Raw genomic sequence first — 24,416 nt, 5'->3', positions numbered from 1 at the left:
GTTGAACCCTGGCATGGTCTAGCAGGACCGGTGACATCTGACGTAGGGATGAGCGAGTACACCACTATCTGTATCTCTATCTGTTCAACCATCTAAATTATCTGTATCCGTATCTGTACTTGTGGTGGGGGGGCCTAAACTGGAAGTGGGCATGGTTTAACCCAAAATGGCTGGGGCTTAAATCAGTACATTATTTTAAGTCTGAAATTGATATGGATTGATCAAAAAGTTGCTATATTTATTATTTATCAGTGTTGGGCACAGTTCTGATAATCCGATAACCGATAATTATCGAAGATAATGTTTTCATTATCGGATTATCTTTTTAGATAACTTTAAAAAACATTATCGGACTAATTATCTTGCAATAAATTTTTGTCTGATAATTTTTAGACCGATAACGTGGTAAATACAGCTAAACAGCTACAAATATTTATAAAGCTTAAAATCAGTTGAGCACCTACCTGTTAAATATTTCATAGCTGATGTGTAGTTCTACCCTCTGCAAAACAGAGGAGAACTGCTTTAAGAAGAAACCACTCTATCCTCTGCAGAGAAAGGAGAACTGAAGAGAATCAACACGATGACAATTGTAAATGAATATTATACTACAAAAATGCAATTTTTTATGCTTTTCATCACGTTAATAAGAGACTGCTGCATGATAGCCTGAAAACTTGCTAAACAATTATAACAAATAATCCATGTCTGTTACATTTAATCGCAAACCGAATTTCAGACATATTGTATACATTAGTTTCAAACAAAGAGGACAAACAGTGTTGTAAAGAACAATAATAAAGACATTAAAGAGCAAACTTCACTTTCCCCCAGAATGACATGGTCAGGAAGCGAGCGTAGCTCCCAGCAGCTCCCATTGAAAATAACGGAGAGACATCCTGTGATTCTCGCATGTTTACATAAAATAAACGTAATAACAATGTCTAAAAACCCAGAGAATATATTCACGAGAGTTTTAGGCACAATATAAAAATAGTTTTATGTTGCGATGTTAATGGTGTTGTCTGTGTGCAGCGATTAAAGTGCAGCATGATCAGAGAGTCTCAATGCAGTTTTCAATGTTACTGAGATCTCGCAGCGCGGCGACCTCTCCGAGGTTTTACGGGATTTGAAACGTCAATAGGGCGAATAGCCAACATTTATGTGTCAAGACAATATTGAGTGCACATTTTACAATATAATAAAATGTGCGCACAACGTCATAAAACATGCGCACAACATCATAAAACGTGTTCACAATATAATAAAACTAGAAGCACTCGGAGAGTGCAAACCTCCGCCAAGGCCATTGCGGTCACTGACGCCATAACATCTACTACACGCCGTGGAATCATTGAACCTAAAAAAGTCTAACAATGATGTTTGCAGTAGTAAAAAACATTTCATCTGCTGTGACTGGATAGCATGTATCCTTAGCGCTTGGTATCACAGTTTATTGCAACTTGCACCTTTCCCAGAAGCTACTGTCATCTGAGCACTGATATTAATATTGCATGTGCTTATAGACAAAAACAAATAAGACACAAAATTTAATTTATTATTCAACTAAACTGCAAATATATGAATTTTTTAACATTTATGAAACACTTCTCTAAATAAATAACAGTAAATTCTGAAATAGAACTATTTTTTTGTGTTGCATGTGCTACACAAGGCCATAAGGTCACTGACCCTAAAGAGATTCCCTCCTTGGCACAGTGATCTATTCAACAATTCAGTGTTACAACCAAAACTATGATACATACACTTTTCTTTCCTTTATATTTGACATCCTTGACCATGAAAACATACCACTAGAACTTGGAATCACTTTTATGTCTTTATTAGTTCAAAAGTTATTGTATAAAAACGATTTTTCGGTAATGGCGGTTTTCTTCTGGATCTAGCTCCATAACATTTGAAGCTACATCAAATCTGATGACACCTTACCGAATCAGTACAGATTCAGCTACAATTTGGTGTTAGTTGTGCATCTCTAGCTTCATTTGTCACCTCACACTGACACATTTTCTATTTTCCCTATATTTTTGCATATTCTGGATCACCAGATCCGGAATCCGGATCCGATCATCACCAAACTTTGTTGTTTGATAGAACATTTGACTATGTTACACCCCAATTTTTTTCAAGCCTTTCTGCCTTGTTTTTGTGGAGTTAGAAACTAGAATGTCAAAATTCCCCCTATCCTGCAATGGTGAAAAATCCTTTAAAAAATTCCTGGATCCGGATCGTGATCCGGGTCACCACTAAAATTTAATCACTTGTTCCTCTTGTCATTTCCAACCACTCCACAAAATTTCATCAACATCTGTTGAAAAAGTTTTGAGTTATCCTGCTGACAAACAGACAAACAAACAAACTTGACCGAAAACATAACCTCCTTGGCGGAGGTAATGAGCGCACAATATAATAAAATGAGCGCACATTCTCTCCACATGCAAAACATTTTGCGATGACACTTCCAGGGCTCCGTAAAATGCCTTTTTTTACAAATAAGAAATAGAATATTTTACTAAAGCACATTTATCTGTAAACACCAACACACGGCACACGTCACATTAACGTGTTGGTTATATAATGAATGACTCAACCAATCAGTGTTTAGCAGAAGAGGCACATTTTACCCAGAATCCTTAGCGATCTGTCTGTGTTTTTTACAAAACTTCAGAATTTGTGCATTATTCAACATTAAAAGATATACGAGGTCTATTAGACAATAAACCGACCCTTTTATTTTTTTTATAACTATATGGATTTGAATGATGTGCGATTACACCAATCATGCTTGAACCCTCGTGCGCATGCGTGAGTTTTTTCACGCGTGTCGGTGACGTCATTTCCCTATGGGCAGGCCTTAAGTGAGATGTGGTCCTGCCCTCTCGGCTGAATTCCTTTGTTTCACACGCTGCTCGAGACGGCGCGCATTGCTTTATCAACATTTTTTTTGGACCTGTGAGGAATATCTGAGTGGACACTATTCGAGAAATTAAGCTGGTTTTCGGTGAAAAGTTTAACGGCTGATGAGAGATTATGGGGTGTTTCTGTCGGTGTAAGGACTTCCCACGGACCGGGACATCGTGCAGCGCTTCCAGGTGCCGTCGTCGGCCTGTTTTGACCTGAAAACATCCTAATTTAAGGCTTAATTCACCCAGGACGTCGTGAGAGAACAGAGAAGATTCAGAAGAGGCCGGCATGAGGACTTTATGCGGACATTCCACTGTTTAAGGACATTTTTTAATGAAAGACGTGCGCGCAAATTTGCCGAGTTGTTTCCGTGACGACTCGGCAAATCTGTGTGCGCCGCGACAGGAAAAACACCTCCGTTTTGAAAACCATTTGTAAAATTCAGGCGGCTTTTGATGGCTTTCAACAAGTGAGTAACTGAGAAATTGTTTAACAGCTTGGGCATGTTCCAGCTTGCCCGTTAGGGTTTCCAACGGAGGTGTTTTTCCTGTCGTGACCCCCCGCGGTCGAGTCCGGCCCGACATGCGACTCTGCCCGCACGTTCTTTCATTACAAAATGTCCGTTAACAATGTTATGTCTGAATAAACTCCTCATGACGACTTCTTCTGAAAGTTCTCTGTTCTCTGACGACTTACTGGGTCAACAGAGCCTGAAATGTGAAAGTTTTCAACTTGAAATGGCGAGACGCTGCCGCCTCGAAGCGCAGATCGCCGTCAGGCACCATGGGCCGTCCTTAAAGCGACACTACCAGACCAAAATCTCTCGTCAGCCGTTAAAATTTTTACCGAAAACCAGCTGAATTTATCAAATGGTGTCCACTCAGTTGTGCCTTACAGTTTTTGAAAAAAATTTTATCAAACAAAGCAGCAGTCTCTGAGCCATTCCTAAACAACAAAAAACGACGAGAGGGTGGGCGACTCCTCACTCAAAGACTGCCCACAGGCGAATGACGTAACCGACAGGCGTGAAAAAACTCTCGCATGCCCACGAGGGTTCAAGCATGTCTGATGTAATCACACGTGATTCAAATCCATATGGTTTTTGAAAAAAATAATAAGGTCGGATACTTTTCTAATAGACCTCGTATGTTATATTTTAACTTTGTACAAATGACAGAATTGACATTAATTGAGTTATTCTATCAGTATTCATTTTATTTATACACCAAACCATAACTCAGCATTGCTTTATTTTCCAAGACCTCCGTCTGACTGGAGCATTGTGATTGGGTAGAGAGCCAGGCTTTGTCGCTGCGCTTAGCTTGCTTCTGTGCTGGAAGCCATGTAGTAAACAAGAGCTTCCAGCAAGGGGCAAGATGTTCAAAGACAGAAGTGTGGGCTCATTGTTTGGGTCTGTTGTTGCTTTTGATACTACCAGAAGCAATCATGGTGTTAAAACTCAAATTCAGTTTGTTATTAATTGTAAATGTACCAGAGACAATACTGGAATTTATAGGTTATCGGTTATCTGTAACTTCTGATACATTTTTGGATGGTTTATTGTTTTATCTATATCAAAGATAACTTTTCAGTTATCTGATTATCTGTTATCGAAGTTAATTTTTTGGTTATCTGTGCCCGCCACTGTTATTTATTTGAAAACTATTTATAGAACAGCCTCAAAATTGAGATTCAAATCAATGTTTTTGATCACAAAAGTAAGAGAACTATTTGCAGAACAAGTTTTTTAATTAACTCAGAACATGAATATTCTTAAGTGTATGAATGAATATTTACAGAACAGCCTCAGAATTTATCGAAGTTAATTTTTTGGTTATCTGTGCCCGCCACTGTTATTTATTTGAAAACTATTTATAGAACAGCCTCAAAATTGAGATTCAAATCAATGTTTTTGATCACAAAAGTAAGAGAACTATTTGCAGAACAAGTTTTTTAATGAACTCAGAACATGAATATTCCTAAGTGTATGAATGAATATTTACAGAACAGCCTCAGAATTGAGAGTCAATGTTTTTGATCACAAAAGTAAAGGAACTATTTTACAGAACAAGTTTTTTTTATAAACTCAGAACATGAATATTCTTAAGTGTATGAACTGTAGGAAGAAAGCCACAGGATGAATATAATAATGTGTTTGGAATATTGAAAATGATCACTTGTGATAATTATCACTCTGCCCACAGTGCTGCATATTGCCAAGGTCAGAAGAATAAAAATCAGCGGTATTACTCTGTCACTGTGACACTGTGAATTCTTAGATGAATTTGGTGAATTCATCTCTAACTTGTTGACTAGTGCAGATAACATTCTGATTATTGGTGACTTCAACATTCATATAAATAAGCCTTCTGATCCCCTCTGCAAATCATTTATGGAAATTGTGGATGCATTAGGATTTCAGCAGTGATTCAAAGCACATTAGTGGAAATACCTTGGATTTGGTTCTCACATGTTGTATTGCTGTCAGAAATATTGACATCATGCCACTTTCATCGGTGGTCTCTGATCACTCACTTATTAGGTTTACAGTTTCACTGCTGTGTTTAGTGGAACAACAACCTTATATATCACTGTGGTGATGCATTAATTCCTCAATTACAACTGAACTCAAAGCTAGACTATCTGATATCTTTGCTTCATATCTGGAAAATGCCCAATCAGTAGATATGCTTGTGGATAGTTTAAACTCAGTGTTCAAAACTACATTCGACATGATTATGCCACCTATATTAAAACCACACACCCCCAAAACACAGTCAGTTTGGTCCAATGATTACTTGCGTGACCTCAAGCATAAGGCTAGAGGTCTAGAACAGAAATGGCATAGTTCAAAATTAGAAGTATTCCACCTCACGTGGCATGATGCTATCTTACACGATAGGCGTGCACTACTAGCTACAAAGCAGATCTATGACTCTGATTTGATCAACAAAAACAAGCATAACTCAAGTTCTTGTTCAACACGTTGGCAGCACTTATTCATGGACAACCACCTGTGAGTCGCTCTCCTTTTACAGCACAAGATTTGTTGGATTACTTTGAGAAGAAAATAGACAACATTAGATTAAACATTGTAAAGAATAAATGAAAATATATGCTATTTTACTCATTAGCTTTGCATGCTAACAATGCTAAAACTTACCAAACTGAATAAAAGGTTTTGTATTCATTATTTTCAAAAAGTAACAAATGTTTAGAAGTATGTACACCATGCAGGTTTAAATGAACTAGATACTGTATTGAATGAATGACGTTGAATAGAGTGTATACTTGTGCCATAATGTGTTTAAGGGTTTTATCATGATGTCAAATGAATGAATATGTGTATACCTATGCTTTGATAGGTGTTCAACTGATTTATGATGGTTTTGAAATTATACAATATAATACGGTTTGATTAATGATTGAAATATGTGCTTATGATGAATTGTATTTAACATGTTGAACTGCTGACAGGTGTGTTGACTCTCAAATCAGTAAAGTGTTTTGGTTTAAGGTTTTCATAAATAACATATGCTTAAGTAGGGTGTAACATGTTGGTTTTAAAACTGTCAGACATTGACCATTTTTATGCCTGACATGATGTTTCATGATATGTTCAAAGGTCATGAGGTCAAGATGTGTACTGCAAATAATATTGTTGTTGCCTCTGTTTATAATCAAATGGTTTGTACATTCATGTTTGAACTATGCTGATCAATAATGAACAGTTGAATGACTGTATTGTTCAAAATTAATTGCTACTTCTGCATTCTGTAAAATGTGAGTGATTTCATACTTTGACTGTGAAAGAACTTTGCTTCCACATGGAGAACAATGACTGGATTATTTGTTATCGGGGAGGCAACCTTGAAAGTGTCTGTACAGACACAATAACGCCACTGAACTGAACACATGGACCTGTTCTCATACGGAGCTGAAAACAAGAAAACAGTGATTCTTTAACACTATTCTACATCAATTAGTTACACTTTGCCACAAAAGGCAGAAAGTGGGGGTGTATGTGCTGGTAAACCTCTGCACCCAGGGCAATTATCAAATCAGTTCCCATCACAATGTTGGATGATTAAGGATTAACAACAATGCCTGCTTTATTCCATGGAGTTACATGTTTGTGCTTAGACTGAGGACGTGTGGGACTGGGCGCCCTGCCCGGACAGATTGATGTGCGGGACTGGGAGCCCCGCCCGGACAGATTTCTGAACTGCAAGCTTAAAAAACTCTGTTTTTGAAAAGAAGAGTGTTCTTTTAGCTGCACATGCTGTGGGTATCGGTTTTGTGGCATTATTAAAGATGTGTATGCATTCTGAACCATTTTTGTGCAAAGATGAATGATTTTTGACGACTGATCTGCTCTGCTGTTTTAATAAACCTGGTAGGATTAACTTGAATTCAAATTATTGTTGTCTGTGTATTCTATTTGCACTGCCCACGGACTCACGAGGGGAAACCTGAGATTTTCTATGTTTTCAGTAAAGGTTATTTTTTAGGTTTTTCCCCAACAAAACTGGTGCCCAACGTGGGGCAGTGGCAAATAGAATTTATTATACAATTTTACAGTATTCTCTGATTTAACCTGCTTTTATCTCTGTTTGTCAAAACTTTTAAGGAACATTGACAGAGACTTTTCCCGGACTTAAAGGAGTCCTAATTTCTCTAAACACCACTTTAAAGGGTACCTGACACAAAGGTAAGGACAAACCGTTTTTTAACAAAATTGTCCTATTGGCCATTTCCAAAAACTGTGGTGTTTGAATAAAAGCAGACGTCTCGCTCGTGCTTAAAGTATGTTTTACAGCAGATCAAATCATATCACAAAAAGTTATTAGTACCGAATTCAAAGCTGGGTGTGTGATCCCTGATACCCAGGTCTTTGATCCTGGAAGGAGGGTGTTTGATCCCTCAATAAGGTGTGTGATCCCTAATACCCAGGTGTTTGATCCTGGAAGGAGGGTGTTTGATCCCTTGATAGGAACAGGGTGTGTGATCCCTGATACCCAGGTGTTTGATCCTGGAAGGAGGGTGTTTGATCCCTCGATAGGAACAGGGTGTGTGATCCCTGATACCCAGGTGTTCGATCCTGGAAGGAGGGTGTTTGATCCCTCAATAGGGTGTGTGATCCCTAATACCCAGGTGTTTGATCCTGGAAGGAGGGTGTTTGATCCCTCATTAGGAACAGGGTGTGTGATCCCTGATACCCAGCTGTTCGATCCTGGAAGGAGGGTGTTTGATCCCTCATTAAAGGTGCCTATCTGGTTTCATCACAAAGCTGAGTGTGTGATCTCTGACGCTTCTGTCTTAAATGTTTGTACGTCTCAAAAACAATTCCGGAATAGAGTAATAAGATGCACAATAATTCATTATAATAGATTTAATTGTTATATGTAATTAGTTTTATATATTTCATTTATTTATATATTTAATTAATTATAATTAGGTTCAGAAAAACTAAAAGAGAACAAGTATCTGTTGATCCATTGGTCCTGTGTTACATTATGATTGCTATTTTGTTTGGGTTTGTATTTTCTGGTGGTACTTTGTGCTGGGCTGGTTCGCTCCTCAGTGATAAGTCCCCTAGGTACCGAAGAGTGTCGTGTTGAGAGGTACCAGAGAAGAATTCAACATTCCTCCACGACTGAAGATTCCTGAAACAATAAAGGGCGCACTGAGGAGTTTCTGTGGGTATTTAATGTGGGTGGTTGAATTGTCGGACTGTTCCCTTTGTTAAAACCAGATCAAGATTGTGAAGTAACACCCAGAATTGATCTGCTGCAATCAGGGATTCTCCCCATTGCATGATTGTAGTAGAAGCTTGATCACTGATCTTGATCTGAGGCCACGTGAGCACAAGGGGGACATTACCGGCAACTGTTAAATTTTTCGTGTGTTTCCGAGAGTAGTTTGTGTGTCTCCGTATCAGTGATATAACACTAAAATTGACAATGTCTGAACCCAGATCATTTATGGACCTTTGATCCACTTTCAAGACATTCTATTTGAAATCTGTGGAAGAAAAAAAATCATAAACCAGAAAAAAATTTTTAGAGATAATTCTCAGTGATATGCAGGGAGAAGAGGAGCTAAAATGGCCTGAAATTAAAAATGCTCTCAGTACTGCTGACTGCATTGGAACACCAGTACAGAGTAGTTCTAAAAAAAAAAAAAAAAAAAATTTGAAGCACAAAAATTGAAAGCAGAAAATAAGGACCTGTTTAAAATCAAGACCAACAAATTGTGCAAAACAGCTGAGAAAAATCATATTCATTATCACAATGCTGTAATACAGCTTCGTGCCTGTAAAGCCTGGGAAGAAACTGTGGCTCAGAGAAAAATGATTAAGAGAAAAATTAAGAAGAATTTTTAAAATGAGCATAAAGCATCTCCAGTCAATGAATCCTTGAAAGTAAATACACCATTATCATCATCAGAGTAAGACCTTTCACATGATACCAACAATGCATCATTTCTTAAACATCAATAAGTGCCACGTTTGTCCAAATACTTTTGGTCCTTTCATCAAAGCATCCCAAATCATATATCATCTTGTTCAGCATAATAAGGACATCTTAATCATGTTAATAACTGTCATATGATTCATTTAAGCAAGCAATCAATGTCTCATCCATGTTTACAACAGATTGATCCTGCTTCTAGTTACTTTCAATTATAATATGGCTAAATGCTATTGATAATGGCTAAATCTGACACAACAAAATCTGAGAAAATACCACTGCCTCTAAAGGGTGAAGTGGCACCGGTGGAACAGAGAATTTATCCTACATTGACAGACATCAACTCACCACCTTATAATAATGCTATGATGATTCAAAATGGCACACTGCCAATGACTCCACAGCCTGTCCAAGCTCCAATTCTAGTGATTAAGTCTGGACTGATGGACTGTGAGGAGACTCCAGGATTGGTCAGCAGTGAGGGTCCTCTAGGTCCTCCACTGTCACCCCAGGGAGATACTGGTGGTGGCCTGAGGGGCGCCTTGGGTTCTATTAGAGGCTCAGTAAGATGCTCTACTCCACAGGGTCCATCAGTCCGAGGGAAACAGAAAGAAAAAACAAACAGGAAGGAGGATTCAGAAAGAGATGACAGATATGACTTGACAGGATGGGAAGGTGGAACTTATTGGGGGAGACTTGCTTGACCCTGACTCGCATAAATTTCTCAGACAAGTAAAACAACACAATAAACATAAACGTGAGGAGAAAGTACATGACAAAATGTATCAGAAATGAGAAAAACAATGTCTCAAACACATGAAACAATACAAAATTGACTCAGACAGTGAGGTTGTCGACCAATGTGGAAGTCCACCCCCTGTTTCTGGAGTGGTTAAAATAAAGGGTCCAAAGGTGTACAGATTATACAAACCACAAAGAGGGTTAGAAAAACTATCTAAAAGACTCAATGAGTTGTCTCTGGAGGACAATAAACAGATACTCAGAGATACTGAAGAAGAAAAATACCTCCAGAAGAAAGCAAGAGACAGGGGGAGACAAGAAGAAAAGTTAAATATCATACATCTAACAGATGAGGACAGTGAGGGGAAGGAAGCTGATCAAATGATGAGTCTCAAAACATTGATGCTAGATCTCAAATGGCCGACTGCTGATCCCTAGTGGTAAATAGTGATAAACACACCCATGAGACATTAGAGTCCAGTAAAAATTTTCATCACAACCTGACAGCTGTAAGCCATCCCATGATGACTAGACAAAAGACTAAAAACACTGCATTAAGTGAATTTGATTTAGAAACTCCTCTGAATGCACCATTGTTTGAAGGAGTAGGAGGACGCCAGGTCTATCAAGCCTGGAAAACACGTGACATGTGTGCAATCAAAGATAGGCTACCGCCCCTGTCTGGGGGTGCAGGCCCCTGGATCAGGAAATTGGAAGACCTCACAGGAGGTATGTATTTAGCATTGGGTGATGTGCGTGCTCTGGTGGCAGCCTGTGCATCCAGAAATGAAAGCGTAGTACTGGAAGAAGCAGCCAAAATTACCACATTTCCTGATGATATGCCATTTGATAAAGTAAGACGTGAGTATTATGCTGCACTCAGAGATAAATACCCTTACAAGATAACATCTGGCACAGCCTCTTACTGACCAAAAGAAGATGAGTCCCCTGAAGGATTCATACAAAGAGCCGGAAATCACTGGATTGACTTAAATGGCCGACATCCGGGTACAGGTGACGCTGGTGCACAGATCTTGTCTAAACAGGCTGTGTTTTCTGGTCTCCCTGCTCCTGTAAAGGCTAAACTGGACGACACACCTGAGATTTCTGTCATGCTGATGGATAGATGAAAGTTACATGTGATACACTTCCTGAAAAATTTCAATGTAAGGCAAGCAGAAGACCAGAGTGAGAAAACAAAAATGGAACTGAAGTTGCTCAAAATGCAACTCAAAGAAGCTGAAGCCAAAATCAGCAAAAAGGCTAAAAATGGCTCAGATCAGCTCCAGATGGCTCAAGTGCTACCACCTGTGGCTGGGGCCTTTGGACAGAACTGGCCATATCCACCTTATGTACCACCACCTCCATGGTCCAGCCAACAGCAATGGCCATCAGGCATGAATCAAAATAGGGGTGGAAAAGGTAGAGGCCATTTCCGCCCGGGAACAGGGCGTGGGGGTCGAGGAGGTTCTATGAGGGGAAGAGGGACAGGTCAGGGTGGACCACAGCCAGGCGTGTGTTACAACTGTGGTCAACCAGGACACTGGACTAAGAACTGTTCATAAGCTGCCCAGGATTATGTACAGCAACCCAAAAAGACATGGCACCATCAGCTGGCAATCCCTTCTGGTCACCACAGGAGGCCAGTTTCCTCAATAGGGAGGCCTAGAAAACCCTACGCAGGAAGCCTTAGCCCCTCCCATGCTGACCGTGTCTGTGAACAACAGGGAAGTGGATTTCATAGTGGACACTGGTGCGACCTACTGACCAAGGCTGACTCCAATATTCCACTATCCTCTACTGCTGTGAGGGTCAAGGGGTTCTCTGGGAAATCTGCAGCTATACCAAAACTGTGCCAGTTCAAGTGGGAAGCCAGAGATTCATGCATCAGTTTCTGGCATCAACAGACTCTCCTGTCAATCGTTTGGGAAGAGACATCATGGTAAAGTGTGGTGTGGAAGTGTCGTGTTCAAAGGCTGGGACTATAGTGAGTCTGAGAGATGGCAAAGTGTTGCCCTGCCACTCCCAGCTCAATGGAGGGATGATGTTGCTGCAACCTGACACTGCACCCACTATACCCAACGAACATGCTGAGATCTCTTGGGGACTGCTTTGTTCAGAATCTGCCACGGCCACAGGCATATTGACTTTCTATCGTAAGTAGGAGCCCTGGATCAAGTTTCTCCAAACTTATGTTCCTCCACCAGACCCTTTTCATGTCACCCTAAATTACACCAGACAAACTGACCATCTGTATGATGAAGCATTTCAAGAGCAGCTTGACCAGACACGTTGGTTCATTGTCTCTGATGGGTTGTTTGTCTGTCCTGAAGGTGTTGTTGTAGTGGTGGAACTAGATGCAGAAAAAAATGAGTGGTTTGCACTCTCTGATGTTTCTTACCCTCATGTCTCGCTTGCATTGCATTCTGGACACCAAGCAAAAGAATTCGGTCCCATGACTAAGAGGCTAAAACAAACTATGGACTGGCAGAATTCTCAGTTGCCCCAAGTCTACTCACCGTCCCCAGAAAGCCTACTACATTCCTTGGTCCTAAGGTGATAGTGTATTTTTGGAAAAACAGTTTTTGGAATGACATCATGGTGCAGAACAAACTGACCATACCATACCTCTGTTGGACAGCTTGCCTCAGAAATTGTGGGCCACCTTTCCAACAGATGTTGGACGTATTGATGTGCCACCTGTTATATTTGAGGTCAAACCTGGTCCACCTGTTTGGATTCCACAGTATCCCATTTTAGACACGGCTGCACAAGGTATAAAGACCACCATTGAAGGGCTAATTGAAGAGTGTTTTGATCGAGACCGAATCTGACTACAACACTCCTCTTTTACCTGTTCCAAAACCAAACACAGACAAATACCGTATGGTGCACGATTTGAGACGTATTAATGACATCATTCAGACAAAGTTCCTCCCTGTTCCTAATCCATACATAGCTTTGTCATTGCTGACACCAAAACATAAGTTCTTCACAGTAACTGATCTGGCAAATGTGTTCTTTAATGTTTCTCTGTCGGTTCAACTCCAAAGATTTTTTTGCATTCACATATTTGGGAAAGCAATACACATACACTTCTCTGCCACAGGGATTTGTATTGTCTCCAGGTTTATTTAATCATGCTCTCAAACATCTGATTAAAGATGTACAGCTGCCCTCTGAAGTACTCCTTGTCCAGTATGTGGATGACATCCTTATTGCAGCTGAATCAGACAGCTCCTGTTTGGAAGCTACACGCATCGTCCTGCAAACATTAGCAGACAAAGGTTTCAAGGTCAGTAAGGCCAAATTACAAGTGGCAAGACCTCAGGTTTCATTCCTGGGCAGAGTAATCTCTTCTGCTGGTAAATCAGTTTCCTCCAGACAGCTGGAAACTATTCTGCATCACAAACGACCTGAAACAGTGAAAGAAATGCTGTCATTTTTGGGACTGATTGGATACAGCAGAAATGATGTAGCATCCTATGTGGACAACAATGCACTCCTGAGGGGACTGGTAAAAGAAAAAGGGCACAGAAACCGGAAAGCAGCTCTGAACTGAACTACAGAAGCAGAGCAACAGTTTATTCAGGTGAAACAACATTTAGCAAAAGCAGCCTCATTGGCTGTACCCAATTATGATGACTCCTTCTTCTTGGATGTTTCTGAAAAAGGGGGAGTTGTTAATGCTGCCCTATATCAGAAAAAAAGGGGATGAGAGAAAGGTACTAATGTACTACAGTTCAAAATTTGACTCAGTGGAACAAGGACAACCTCGCACAAAACATGCAGCAGAGGTGGGTAAAGCAATCACAAAAACAGCACACATAGTGACGTCTCACCCAATGATAATATTGACATCACATACGGTTGCATCATTTGTCTCATCCAAGGCTTTCACCATGACTAGTCTAAGACAAACCAGACTGGAAGCCATTTTGTTGCAGCCACACATCACCTACAGCACTTAAGGTGTAAATATGGCCGACACTATGGATCCTCTACCCGCACACAGATGTGAAGAAAAGGTGGAAGCAGATGTGAAATTAAGGCAGGATTTACAAGCAGAACCACTGTTGGGAGCAAAAAGGATTCTGTTCACAGATGGATGATGCTGGAGAAGCCCATTGGAAGGGCTAAAGGCAGGCTGTAGTTGAACTCTACCAAACTCAGGGACATTCAGGACAGTAGCATCAGGACAGATCCTCAACAAGCCATCCGCGCAGAGAGCAGAATTACAAGCATTAGCTGAAGCGCGAAAACATTCAAAAGGTGAAAATGTGACAATCTACACTGACTCTGCCTATGCTTATGGTGTAGTTCACTATGAGTTGGCAAGATGGTACAGGACTGACTTTCTGACAGTAGCAGGACAACCTTTAAAACATTATGACATAGTGACTCACCTGGCAGAAGCCATGATGGGACCTAACACACTGGTTATAGTAAAATGTAGAGGACATTCAAAAGACCAAGCAGTAAATGTTTATGAAGGAAACAATCAGGCAGACATGGCAGCAAAGGCAACTGCAGGCTACCAAGGAGAGTTAATTATGTACTCAGAAGAGGAAGAAGCAGAGTTGCAAGGACATACATTAACAAAGTGGGATGTGTGTGAAATGCAAGATGATGCAGGAGCATATGAGAAAGCAGTGTGGAAACAATATGAAGCAATAGAAAAGGACAGACGTTGGAGATTTATTGATGGGAGAATCTGCTTACCATCAGCATTGGCACATATCATAATTGATGGAACACATGGTATGGCTCATTTGTCAAGAAGGCAGAGAGAAAAAATCGTGTCAGAACACTGGTGGCATCCCAGACTAACTGAACTGATTAAACATCAATTGGAAAACTGCAAGGTATGTCTGGAGTACAATGCACATCCAGGCATGACCCCCACAATGGGGTCATATTTGGTGCCAACTGCTCTGTTTCAGGACATAGTAATTGATTACACAGACATGGGCCCAGAAAACTGAACTCAAGGTTACAGGTACTTGCTGGTCATTGTTGATTGCTATACAAAGTGGGTAGAGGCCATCCCCACCAAAAAGGAAGATGCTGCACCAGTGTGCAAATATCTGATCAATAAGTTCATACCTAGACATGGGTTTCCAAGATCAATCAGATCAGACAATGGTTCACATTTCAAAAATGAAGATTTGGCTAGAGTCGAGAAAAGTATGGGCATTAAACACAGATTTGGCTCCATCTATCACCCACAGTTTATGATGATGATTTCATACTTTGACTGTGAAAGAACTTTGCTTCCACAGGGAGAACAATGACTGGATTATTTGTTATCGGGGAGGCAACCTTGAAAGTGTCTGTACAGACACAATAACGCCACTGAACTGGACACATGGACCTGTTCTCATACAGAGCTGAAAACAAGAAAACAGTGATTCTTTAACACTATTCTACATCAATTAGTTACACTTTGCCACAAAAGGCAGAAAGTGGGGGTGTATGTGCTGGTAAACCTCTGCACCCAGGGCAATTATCAAATCAGTTCCCATCACAACATTGGACGATTAAGGATTAACAACAATGCCTGCTTTATTCCATGGAGTTACATGTTTGTGCTTAGATTGAGGACGTGTGGGACTGGGCGCCCTGCCCGGACAGATTGATGTGCGGGACTGGGAGCACTACAGATTACCAGCAATTATCGGCATGTATAACTGAGTATCATCTGCATAGCAGTGAAAGGTAATCCCAAAATGGCGCAATATGTGCCCAAGGGGTGCTATATAAAGGGAGAAAAGCAGGGGGCCTAAGACAGACCCCTGTGGAACCCCAAATTTCATGTCACTAAGTTTAGAGGTAGTGTTACTGTACAAAACACAGTGAGAACGACTGGTCAAGTATGACGTCAGTCATGCAAGGGCACTCCCAGTAATCCCAAAATGATTTTCCAGCCTATCAAGTAGAATATGATGATCTGCTGTATCAAATGCAGCACTGAGATCTAACAGCAACAGAACCGTAGTGGTGTCTGAATCCATTGTAAGCAGGAGATCATTCACCACTTTAGTGAGAGCCGTCTCTGTGGAATGATATTTTGTAAAATGATATTTTGTTCCCATGATGCACTGAGTGTTTCTTTCTCTTTTTGCTCTGTATGCACCACTCTGCATTTAATCATTAGTGATTGATCTCTGCTCCCCTCCACAGCATGTCTTTTTCCTGGTTCTCTCCCTCAGCCCCAACCAGTCCCAGCAGAAGACTGCCCCTCCCTGAGCCTGGTTCTGCTGGAGGTTTCTTCCTGTTAAAAGGGAGTTTTTCCTTCCCACTGTCGCCAAGTGCTTGCTCACAGGGGGTCGTTTTGACCGTTGGGGTTTTTCCATAATTATTGTATGGCCTTGCCTTACAATATAAAGTGCCTTGGGCCAACTGTTTGTTGTGATTTGGCGCTATATAAATAAAATTGATTTGATTTGATTTGATTTAAAAGCAGACTGCAGTGGCTCAAAGAGATTATTCTCAGTAAGATAGTCTACGAGCTGCCACTTTTTCCAGAATTTTAGAGAAAAATGACAGATTTGATATCAGCCGATAGTTTGTCAATACACTAGGGCAGGGGTGGCCAAGTTCGGTCCTCGAGAGCCACCTTCCTGACACTCTTAGTTGTCTCCCTGCTCCAACACACCTAAATCCAATGAAAGGCTCATTAAAAGTCTGCTAACGAGTCTTTCATTGGATTCAGGTGTGTTGGAGCAGGGAGACAACTAAGAGTGTCAGGAAGGTGGCTCTCGAGGACCGAACTTGGCCACCCCTGCACTAGGGTCAAGATTAGGTTTCTTAAGTAATGGTTTAATCACTGCAGATTTGAAACATTTAGGAACAGATCCAGAAGTTAAAGAAAGATTAATAATTTCCAGCACAGTCGGCCCAAGAGTGGGCCACAGGTCCTTAAACAGTTTTGTTGGTATAGGATCAAATAAACAGGTTGTGCTTTTTGTTGACATTACGAGTTTTGTCAGCATGCCTAGTGAGATACTATCAAATTCTATAAATCTAGGTAATACCTCAGTAGTGGCGTCCACCTCAATAGCAGGGTGTAGTGGCTGGGTTAAGGCATGCCGGGATATGTTTAACCTGATATCTTCTATTTTCTTCCCAAAGTAATCCAGGAAATCTTGTACTGTAAAAGGAGAGTGAACTACAGGTGGTTGTCCATGCATAAGTGTTGCCACCATGTTGAACAAGAACTTTGAGTTATGCTTGTTTTTGTTGATCAAATCAGAGTAGTATGTCCGCTTTGTAGCCAATAATGCATGCTTATAGTCTAAGATAGCATCACGCCACGCAAGGTGAAATACTTCTAATTTTGAACATGCCATTTCCATTCTAGACCTCTTGCTTTATGCTTGAGGTCACGCAGATAATCATTGAACCAAGGTGACTGTGATTTGGGGGAGCGTGGTTTTAACACAGGTGGTGCAATCATGTCGAGTGTAGTTTTGAGCACTGAGTTTAAACTATCCACAAGTCTGTCTACTGACTGGGTATTTGTCAAATGTGAAGCTAAGACATCAGGCAGTCTAGCTTCGAGTTCAGTCTTAGTTGAGGAGTTGATGCATCACCTGTAATGATATATAAGGTTGTTGTTCTGCTAAACACGGCAGCGAAACTGTAAACTTAATAAGTGAGTGATCAGACACCACTGATGTAAGAGGCATGATGTCAATATTCATGACAGCAATACCACGTGCAAGAACCAGATCCAGGTTATTTCCACTAATGTGCGTTGAATCCCAAATGCATTGCCGAAATCCTAATGCATCCACAATTTTCATAAATGATTTGCAGAGGGGATCAGAAGGCTTATTTATATGAATGTTAAAGTCACCAATGATCAGAATGTTATTTACACTAGTTGACAAGTTAGAGATGAATGCACCAAATTCATCTAAGAATTCAGAATATGGACCAGGAGGCCTATATACAGTGACAAAGTAATGCGACTGATTTTTATTCTTCTAACCTTGGCAATGTGTAATATTCCGAGCAGAGCAGAGAATCAGATGCTCAAACGAGTGATATTTGTAACCCCCAACAGCTAATAAGCTAAACCTAGATTTATAAATAAGAACAACACCCCCGCTTTGCTTCGCATCACGAGGGACATGACTAAATGTATATCCTGGTGGGCAGGCCTCATTTAAGGGGAGGACAGCTGTAGGTTTAAGCCAGGTTTCACATAGCCCAATCATATCTAAGTGAAGATCAATAATTAGATCATTGACCAACAATGATTTTGAGGACAGTGATCTTATGTTAATGAGACCCAGTCTAAGGACCTCAGTGGGGTTGACAGTTGAACTGTTTGGGTTTAGGGGTGGTTCCAGAGTAGCATATATAAGATGCCTAGAAGTAGGTTTAGGTTTGAGACATTCCACGTACTTTGTAGGTAGCAGACATGAAATCTTTGTTGTTGCTGGAACAACCACTGGGCCATCCTCAATTTCAACATTATGCAATATAGTAATGGGTATTAAGTTTGGAAAGCATATCCCTCTGTGATTTTTATGGACACGACTACAGAAGCAGGCCACAGTCTCAACTTGTTAACTAATTAAACCCTACGTACCAGCCCGGGCTCTGCGTTCTCAGTGTGCAAGGCTACTTTGTGTAGGGTGTAGGGTGAATAAAAAATCTACAGGTCACAGAGCTTTCTCTTATCATGCCCCTGTTCTGTGGAATGATCTCCCTGCATCAATAAAACAGTCAGATTCTATAGAGACTTTCAAGTCCAGACTTAAGATGCACCTATTTTCCCTTTTGTATGCCTAGCATACTGGCTTTTTACCCTTTTAAATGAATTTTATTTGGAAACGGAGCGGGCTGCGGCCTCAGCTTTATCTAAATTCTGGGTCTTTTCATGAAGCTTAGGGCTAGTGGCCGATGATCACCTTAGTATTTCTTCTGTTTCTCTTGCTGCTCGATGCTGACAATTTATACTGTATATGTTGTCTTTCTGATGCCTGATTCTGTTTTTTTTCTCTCTCTGTTTGAGGTGCAACTCCATCCAGATGTGGGTGTGGTATTTACTTCTGCAACCCTCTGGTCTTATGCACTGGCAAAATTTCCTGTATTTTCATTTTGTAAATTGTTTTGTGAATTGTTCTGTGAATTGTGTTGGTAGCATTGCCCAAGCAGAGGGTCACCCCTTTCAGTCTTATCTGCTTGAGGTTTCTTCCTCAAATCATCAGAGGGAGTTTTCCTTACCACTGTCGCCTGTGTGCTTGCTCTGGGGGTTCGTAAGGTTACACCTTACTTGTGTGAAGCACCTTGAGGCAACTTTGTCATGATTTGGCGCTATATAAATGAAAATAAATTGAAATTGAAATTAATGCTTGGAAAAAACTAAAGCAGTCAACGTGTGCAGCAGCCCAGTAGGTCCCACCAATAACTTGCTTGTGGGATGTTTTTCGGAATATTAGTAGTTTGGGGCGAGAAGAAACATCCTGAGTTACACAGACTCACCGACAGGCAGCAGTGATAACACAACCTTTGGCATTGGCAAGAATAAACAAAACTGAGTTTGAGAGACTGTGCAAAGCAGGTACAAGTACATCTTTGTTATTTCATTTCTGCACTACTGTGGTGGGATAGTCAGGAAAATTACAAGTGTGTCATTGTCCAAATATTTGTGGATCTGACTATACTTAAAAATGCATATGAGGTCTGTTAGAAAAGTATCGGCCCTTTTTATTTTTTTCAAAAACCTGATGGATTTGAATCATGTGCTTGCATGAGCAAACCTTGAACCTGCGTGCGCATGCTTGAATTTTTTCACGTCTGTCGATTGCGTCATTTGCTTGTAAGCAGCCTTTGTGTGAGGATGGGTGTAGTCTCTCGGCATTTTTTCATTCCAAGGAAAAAGACGGAATGACTGGAGCAGTGACGCATCAAATTTTGCCAGCAACTGGGCGACAGCCAGGTGGAAACCATTCGGATTATTCAGATGGCTTTCGGTGACGATCCTATGGGCATCACACAGATTAAGGAGCGGTACAACCGGTTTAAAGATGTCCGCACAATGGTGGAGAGCGAGCCACGCTCCGGTTGGCCATCAACATGCTGAAATGACCAGATCATTGCCAAAGTGAACGCTGTGGTGATGTGGGACCATCGTCTGACTATCCGAGAAATTGCGGAAGAGGTGGACATCAGCACTTTTTTGGCACATTCCAATTTGGCCATGAAAAGTGTTGCAGCGAAATTCATGCCAATGGCTTCGGCACAAAGCTGATGGCGGAGCAAAAGCGCCACCGTGTTGAAGTCTCACAGGACATGTTGTGACATGCCCACCTCTTCCACCATTCGGAAGATTCAGACGGCTTTTGGTGGCTTTTCAGTCATGTGACTATCCGAGAAATTGTGGAAGAGGTGGACATGTCACAACATGTCCTGTGAGGCTTCAACACGAAGGCGCTTTTGGAAATGATCTGGTCATTTCAGCATGCGATACTTTTCTAACAGACCTCGGATTTACATATTTCCTGCAAATTCTGTTCCCCCACCATTTTTCCCCAACAAGAAAAAAAAAAAAATGCTGAATATTCCCACATTTCAAGGATCCCCAAAAGGTAAGGAAAAATTTCTTTAAAAAACATTTGAAAAATCTTGCTGACAGACAAACAGCAAGCAAACACCAGTGAAAACATAACCTCTTTGTTGAAGATAACAAAAATACACAAAAATGTATTTTGGAGGAGCCCAACTGATGAGGTCACATTGGAGTCTCTCCAGGACAAAACTCACCGATACTGAGAGTCACAGTAAATGTCAGTCAGTCTTCTATATGTTTCAGAAAACTGCACAGAGCTCATCAGAAGACATCTACAACACTGTGCTACTCCTGGGAACATTTGGTAAACTGCTGTTGCTGAACTAAGATTGCAGCACCACAGACAAACAGGACTTTGTTTCTGGAACTGGAATTCAGTTTTTTAATGAATTACACATGATATTTGATTGTATATTTGCACTGCCACAGATATTTATGTTTTTTTTTTCCAGAACTGAAGTAACAAATGGGTGAGAACAGTTCCTTCATTAATGTTGGATATTCAGAACCTAAGTATTGTGTTGGATTCATCGTAATTCACCTTCTGGTGGTGATTTTTTTTCCCTATCAATTTGTTAATGATTGTAACCATTTTTAAAAATGACTGCTTTCATGCAGTTGCATGTTACATCTTGTTTACCGTCATTTTACATTCTGATAGTTTCATTTTACTAATGAATGATATCTTGATGATTTTAATGCAGTCCCAGATAACCATTCCAGTTTGGCTATGTGTCATTATTTGTATTGTGACAGTTATGTACATGTTAGTCACACCTCTAACACTGACAGCGATGATTCTGGAGCGATATGTGGCCATCTGCATGCCCCTGCGATACGAAGAGCTGTGCTCGACACACCGCTCTGTGCACTGTATCCTCATTATTCACACTCTCAGCTTATTCCCCTGCATGGTTGATTATTCCATATTTTTTGCATCAGTTGAACAAAATGTCTATAAGCAACAGCAGTTATGTTCCCTGCAGACATTCATTATTCACAGGGGACAGGGTCACCTTAAGTCAGCGTTACATCAGTTCTACTTTTTGGTCATGTGTATTGTTATTGCATTCTGCTATTTTAAAATCTTGAAAGTAGCCAAAACTGCAGCAGGAGAGGATAAAGAATCAACAAGTAAAGCTCTCAGAACAGTGGCTCTTCATGCTTTCCAGCTGCTCCTCTGCCTCATCCAGCTGTGGAGCCCGTTCATACAACCCCTGGCAAAAATTATGGAATCACCAGCCTCGGAGGATGTTCACTCAGTTGTTTAATTTTGTAGAAAAAAGCAGATCACAGACATGACACAAAACTAAAGTCATTTCAAATGGCAACTTTCTGGCTTTAAGAAACACTATAAGAAATCAAGAAAAAAATTGTGGCAGTCAGTAATGGTTACTTTTTAGACCAAGCAGAGGGAAAAAAAAATATGGACTCACTCAGTTCTGAGGAATAAATTATGGAATCACCCTGTAAATTTTCATCCCCAAAACTAACACCTGCATCAAATCAGATCTGCTCATTAGTCTGCATCTAAAAAGGAGTGAACACACCTTGGAGAGCTGTTGCACCAAGTGGACTGACATGAATCATGGCTCCAACAGGTGAGATGTCAATTGAAACAAAGGAGAGGATTATCAAACTCTTAAAAGAGGGTAAATCATCACGCAATGTTGCAAAGGATGTTGGTTTTTCACAGTCAGCTGTGTCTAAACTCTGGACCAAATACAAACAACATGGGAAGGTTGTTAAAGGCAAACATACTGGTAGACCAAGGAAGACATCAAAGCGTCAAGACAGAAAACTTAAAGCAATATGTCTCAAAAATCGAAAATGCACAACAAAACAAATGAGGAACGAATGGGAGGAAACTGGAGTCAGCGTCTGTGACCGAACTGTAAGAAACTGCCTAAAGGGAATGGGATTTACATACAGAAAAGCTAAACAAAAGCCATCATTAACACCTAAACAAAAAAAACAAGGTTACAATGGGCTAAGGAAAAGCAATCGTGGACTGTGGATGACTGGATGAAAGTCATATTCAGTGATGAATCTCGAATCTGCATTGGGCAAGGTGATGATGCTGGAACTTTTGTTTGGTGCCGTTCCAATGAGATTTATAAAGATGACTGCCTGAAGAGAACATGTAAATTTACACAGTCATTGATGATATGGGGCTGCATGTCTGGTAAAGGCACTGGGGAGATGGCTGTCATTACATCATCAATAAATGCACAAGTTTACGTTGATATTTTGGACACTTTTCTTATCCCATCAATTGAAAGGATGTTTGGGGATGATGAAATCATTTCTCAAGATGATAATGCATCTTGCCATAGAGCAAAAACTGTGAAAACATTCCTTGCAAAAAGACACATAGGGTCAATGTCATGGCCTGCAAATAGACCGGATCTTTTTCCTAATTTCTTATCATGTTTCTTAAAGCCAGAAAGTTGCCATTTGAAATGACTTTAGTTTTGTGTCATGTCTGTGATCTGCTTTTTTTCTACAAAATTAAACAACTGAATGAACATCCTCCGAGGCCGGTGATTCCATAATTTTTGCCAGGGGTTGTAGAAGCTGCAGTGTTTCATATTGACTTAAAGATGTTTGTCACTGTGAGGTTTATTAACTATTTCTGCTCTAATATTACTCCAAGGTGTCTCAGTTCACTTATTTCTGGATTTAGGGATGACAAATTATTTCATGTACTTAAGAAAAACATGTTTTTCTTGCAGAAATTAAAAGAATAACTATAATAAATGATTGTCACACTGGAAATTTGCAACTAAAAATGCCAGTGATTATCAATTTTTATTTATTTATTTATTTATTTTTACTTTCCTGAAACATGTCAGAGCATACCAAATCATGTTTCAGATGAAGTATGGTTTAGGAGTCTTGATATGAGCTTGATTTCCTTTGCTTTGGTCATTATCTGTCACATCTGCAAGGAGTGTGATGAAGAAAATAAACTTTGCACTTGATCAAGGTAAAATAATTGTGAAACATATTGTGAGAAATGTAAATGAGAAGTTTACTTCACACACACTGAAAATTTGGTTGCAGTTACAGATCGTGTCAGCACGACCCACCCCATCTCCATGCTGGTGCACAGAGCCGGCTCAAGACATTTTGGTATCCTTGGCAAGATGATGGTATGGTGTCAAACAACCCCCCCACACACACACACACGCATGCTCCTCCGTGTGAACACACCACTCCAAACAAATGGACAACAGCTGTATGACACACTTTAAAGGTGCAATTGTTGATCAAGCACACAAACACACACTAAAATATCATGAAATAACATGAATAACAATAAAAAATAAATAAATAAAACCAGAGTTCCTGTTCAGATTTAGTGCAGATATTTAGAAAGTCTTGACAGTGTTGTGGTTCCCCCTCACCCCTGGTTTTTATCTGCTTTTAACATTATTATGTGTGAGTTTTCCCCCAAATGGCGTCCTCAGTTCTGTTCCTCACCTGCTGCTCCCCACTGCTGATCTTGGCTGCACACCTGCTGTGAATGAGCGGCTGATGAGCGGCAGACTATATAAACTTAGACTTTCAGATCAGTGGTTGCTAGAGTCTTCCAGGCTCTTCCCAGAGCCATATGCTTCCATGATTCATGATCGGAGGGCCGAGCCTGATTCCTTTCTGTGACTCCTTGACCTTGATCGCGTCTTCCT

At 40.5% G+C, this 24,416-nt stretch overlaps 1 protein-coding gene across 1 annotated transcript; it reads left to right on the top strand.

The window, feature by feature from the left end:
• Positions 1 to 21,232: 21,232 nt before the first annotated feature.
• LOC117508996 (odorant receptor 131-2-like) lies at positions 21,233 to 23,474 on the top strand. The gene is made up of 2 exons (XM_034168821.1): positions 21,233 to 21,933; positions 23,296 to 23,474. The coding sequence occupies exons 1-2, from the start codon at positions 21,303 to 21,305 to the stop codon at positions 23,472 to 23,474; spliced, it is 810 nt and encodes a 269-aa protein (XP_034024712.1). The 5' UTR covers positions 21,233 to 21,302.
• The last annotated feature ends 942 nt before the right edge of the window (positions 23,475 to 24,416 follow it).

This window comes from Thalassophryne amazonica, chromosome 4 (genome assembly GCF_902500255.1).
Source record: "Thalassophryne amazonica chromosome 4, fThaAma1.1, whole genome shotgun sequence".
Lineage (NCBI taxonomy): Eukaryota > Metazoa > Chordata > Actinopteri > Batrachoidiformes > Batrachoididae > Thalassophryne > Thalassophryne amazonica.
This window is presented reverse-complemented; position numbering and strand designations above follow the sequence as displayed.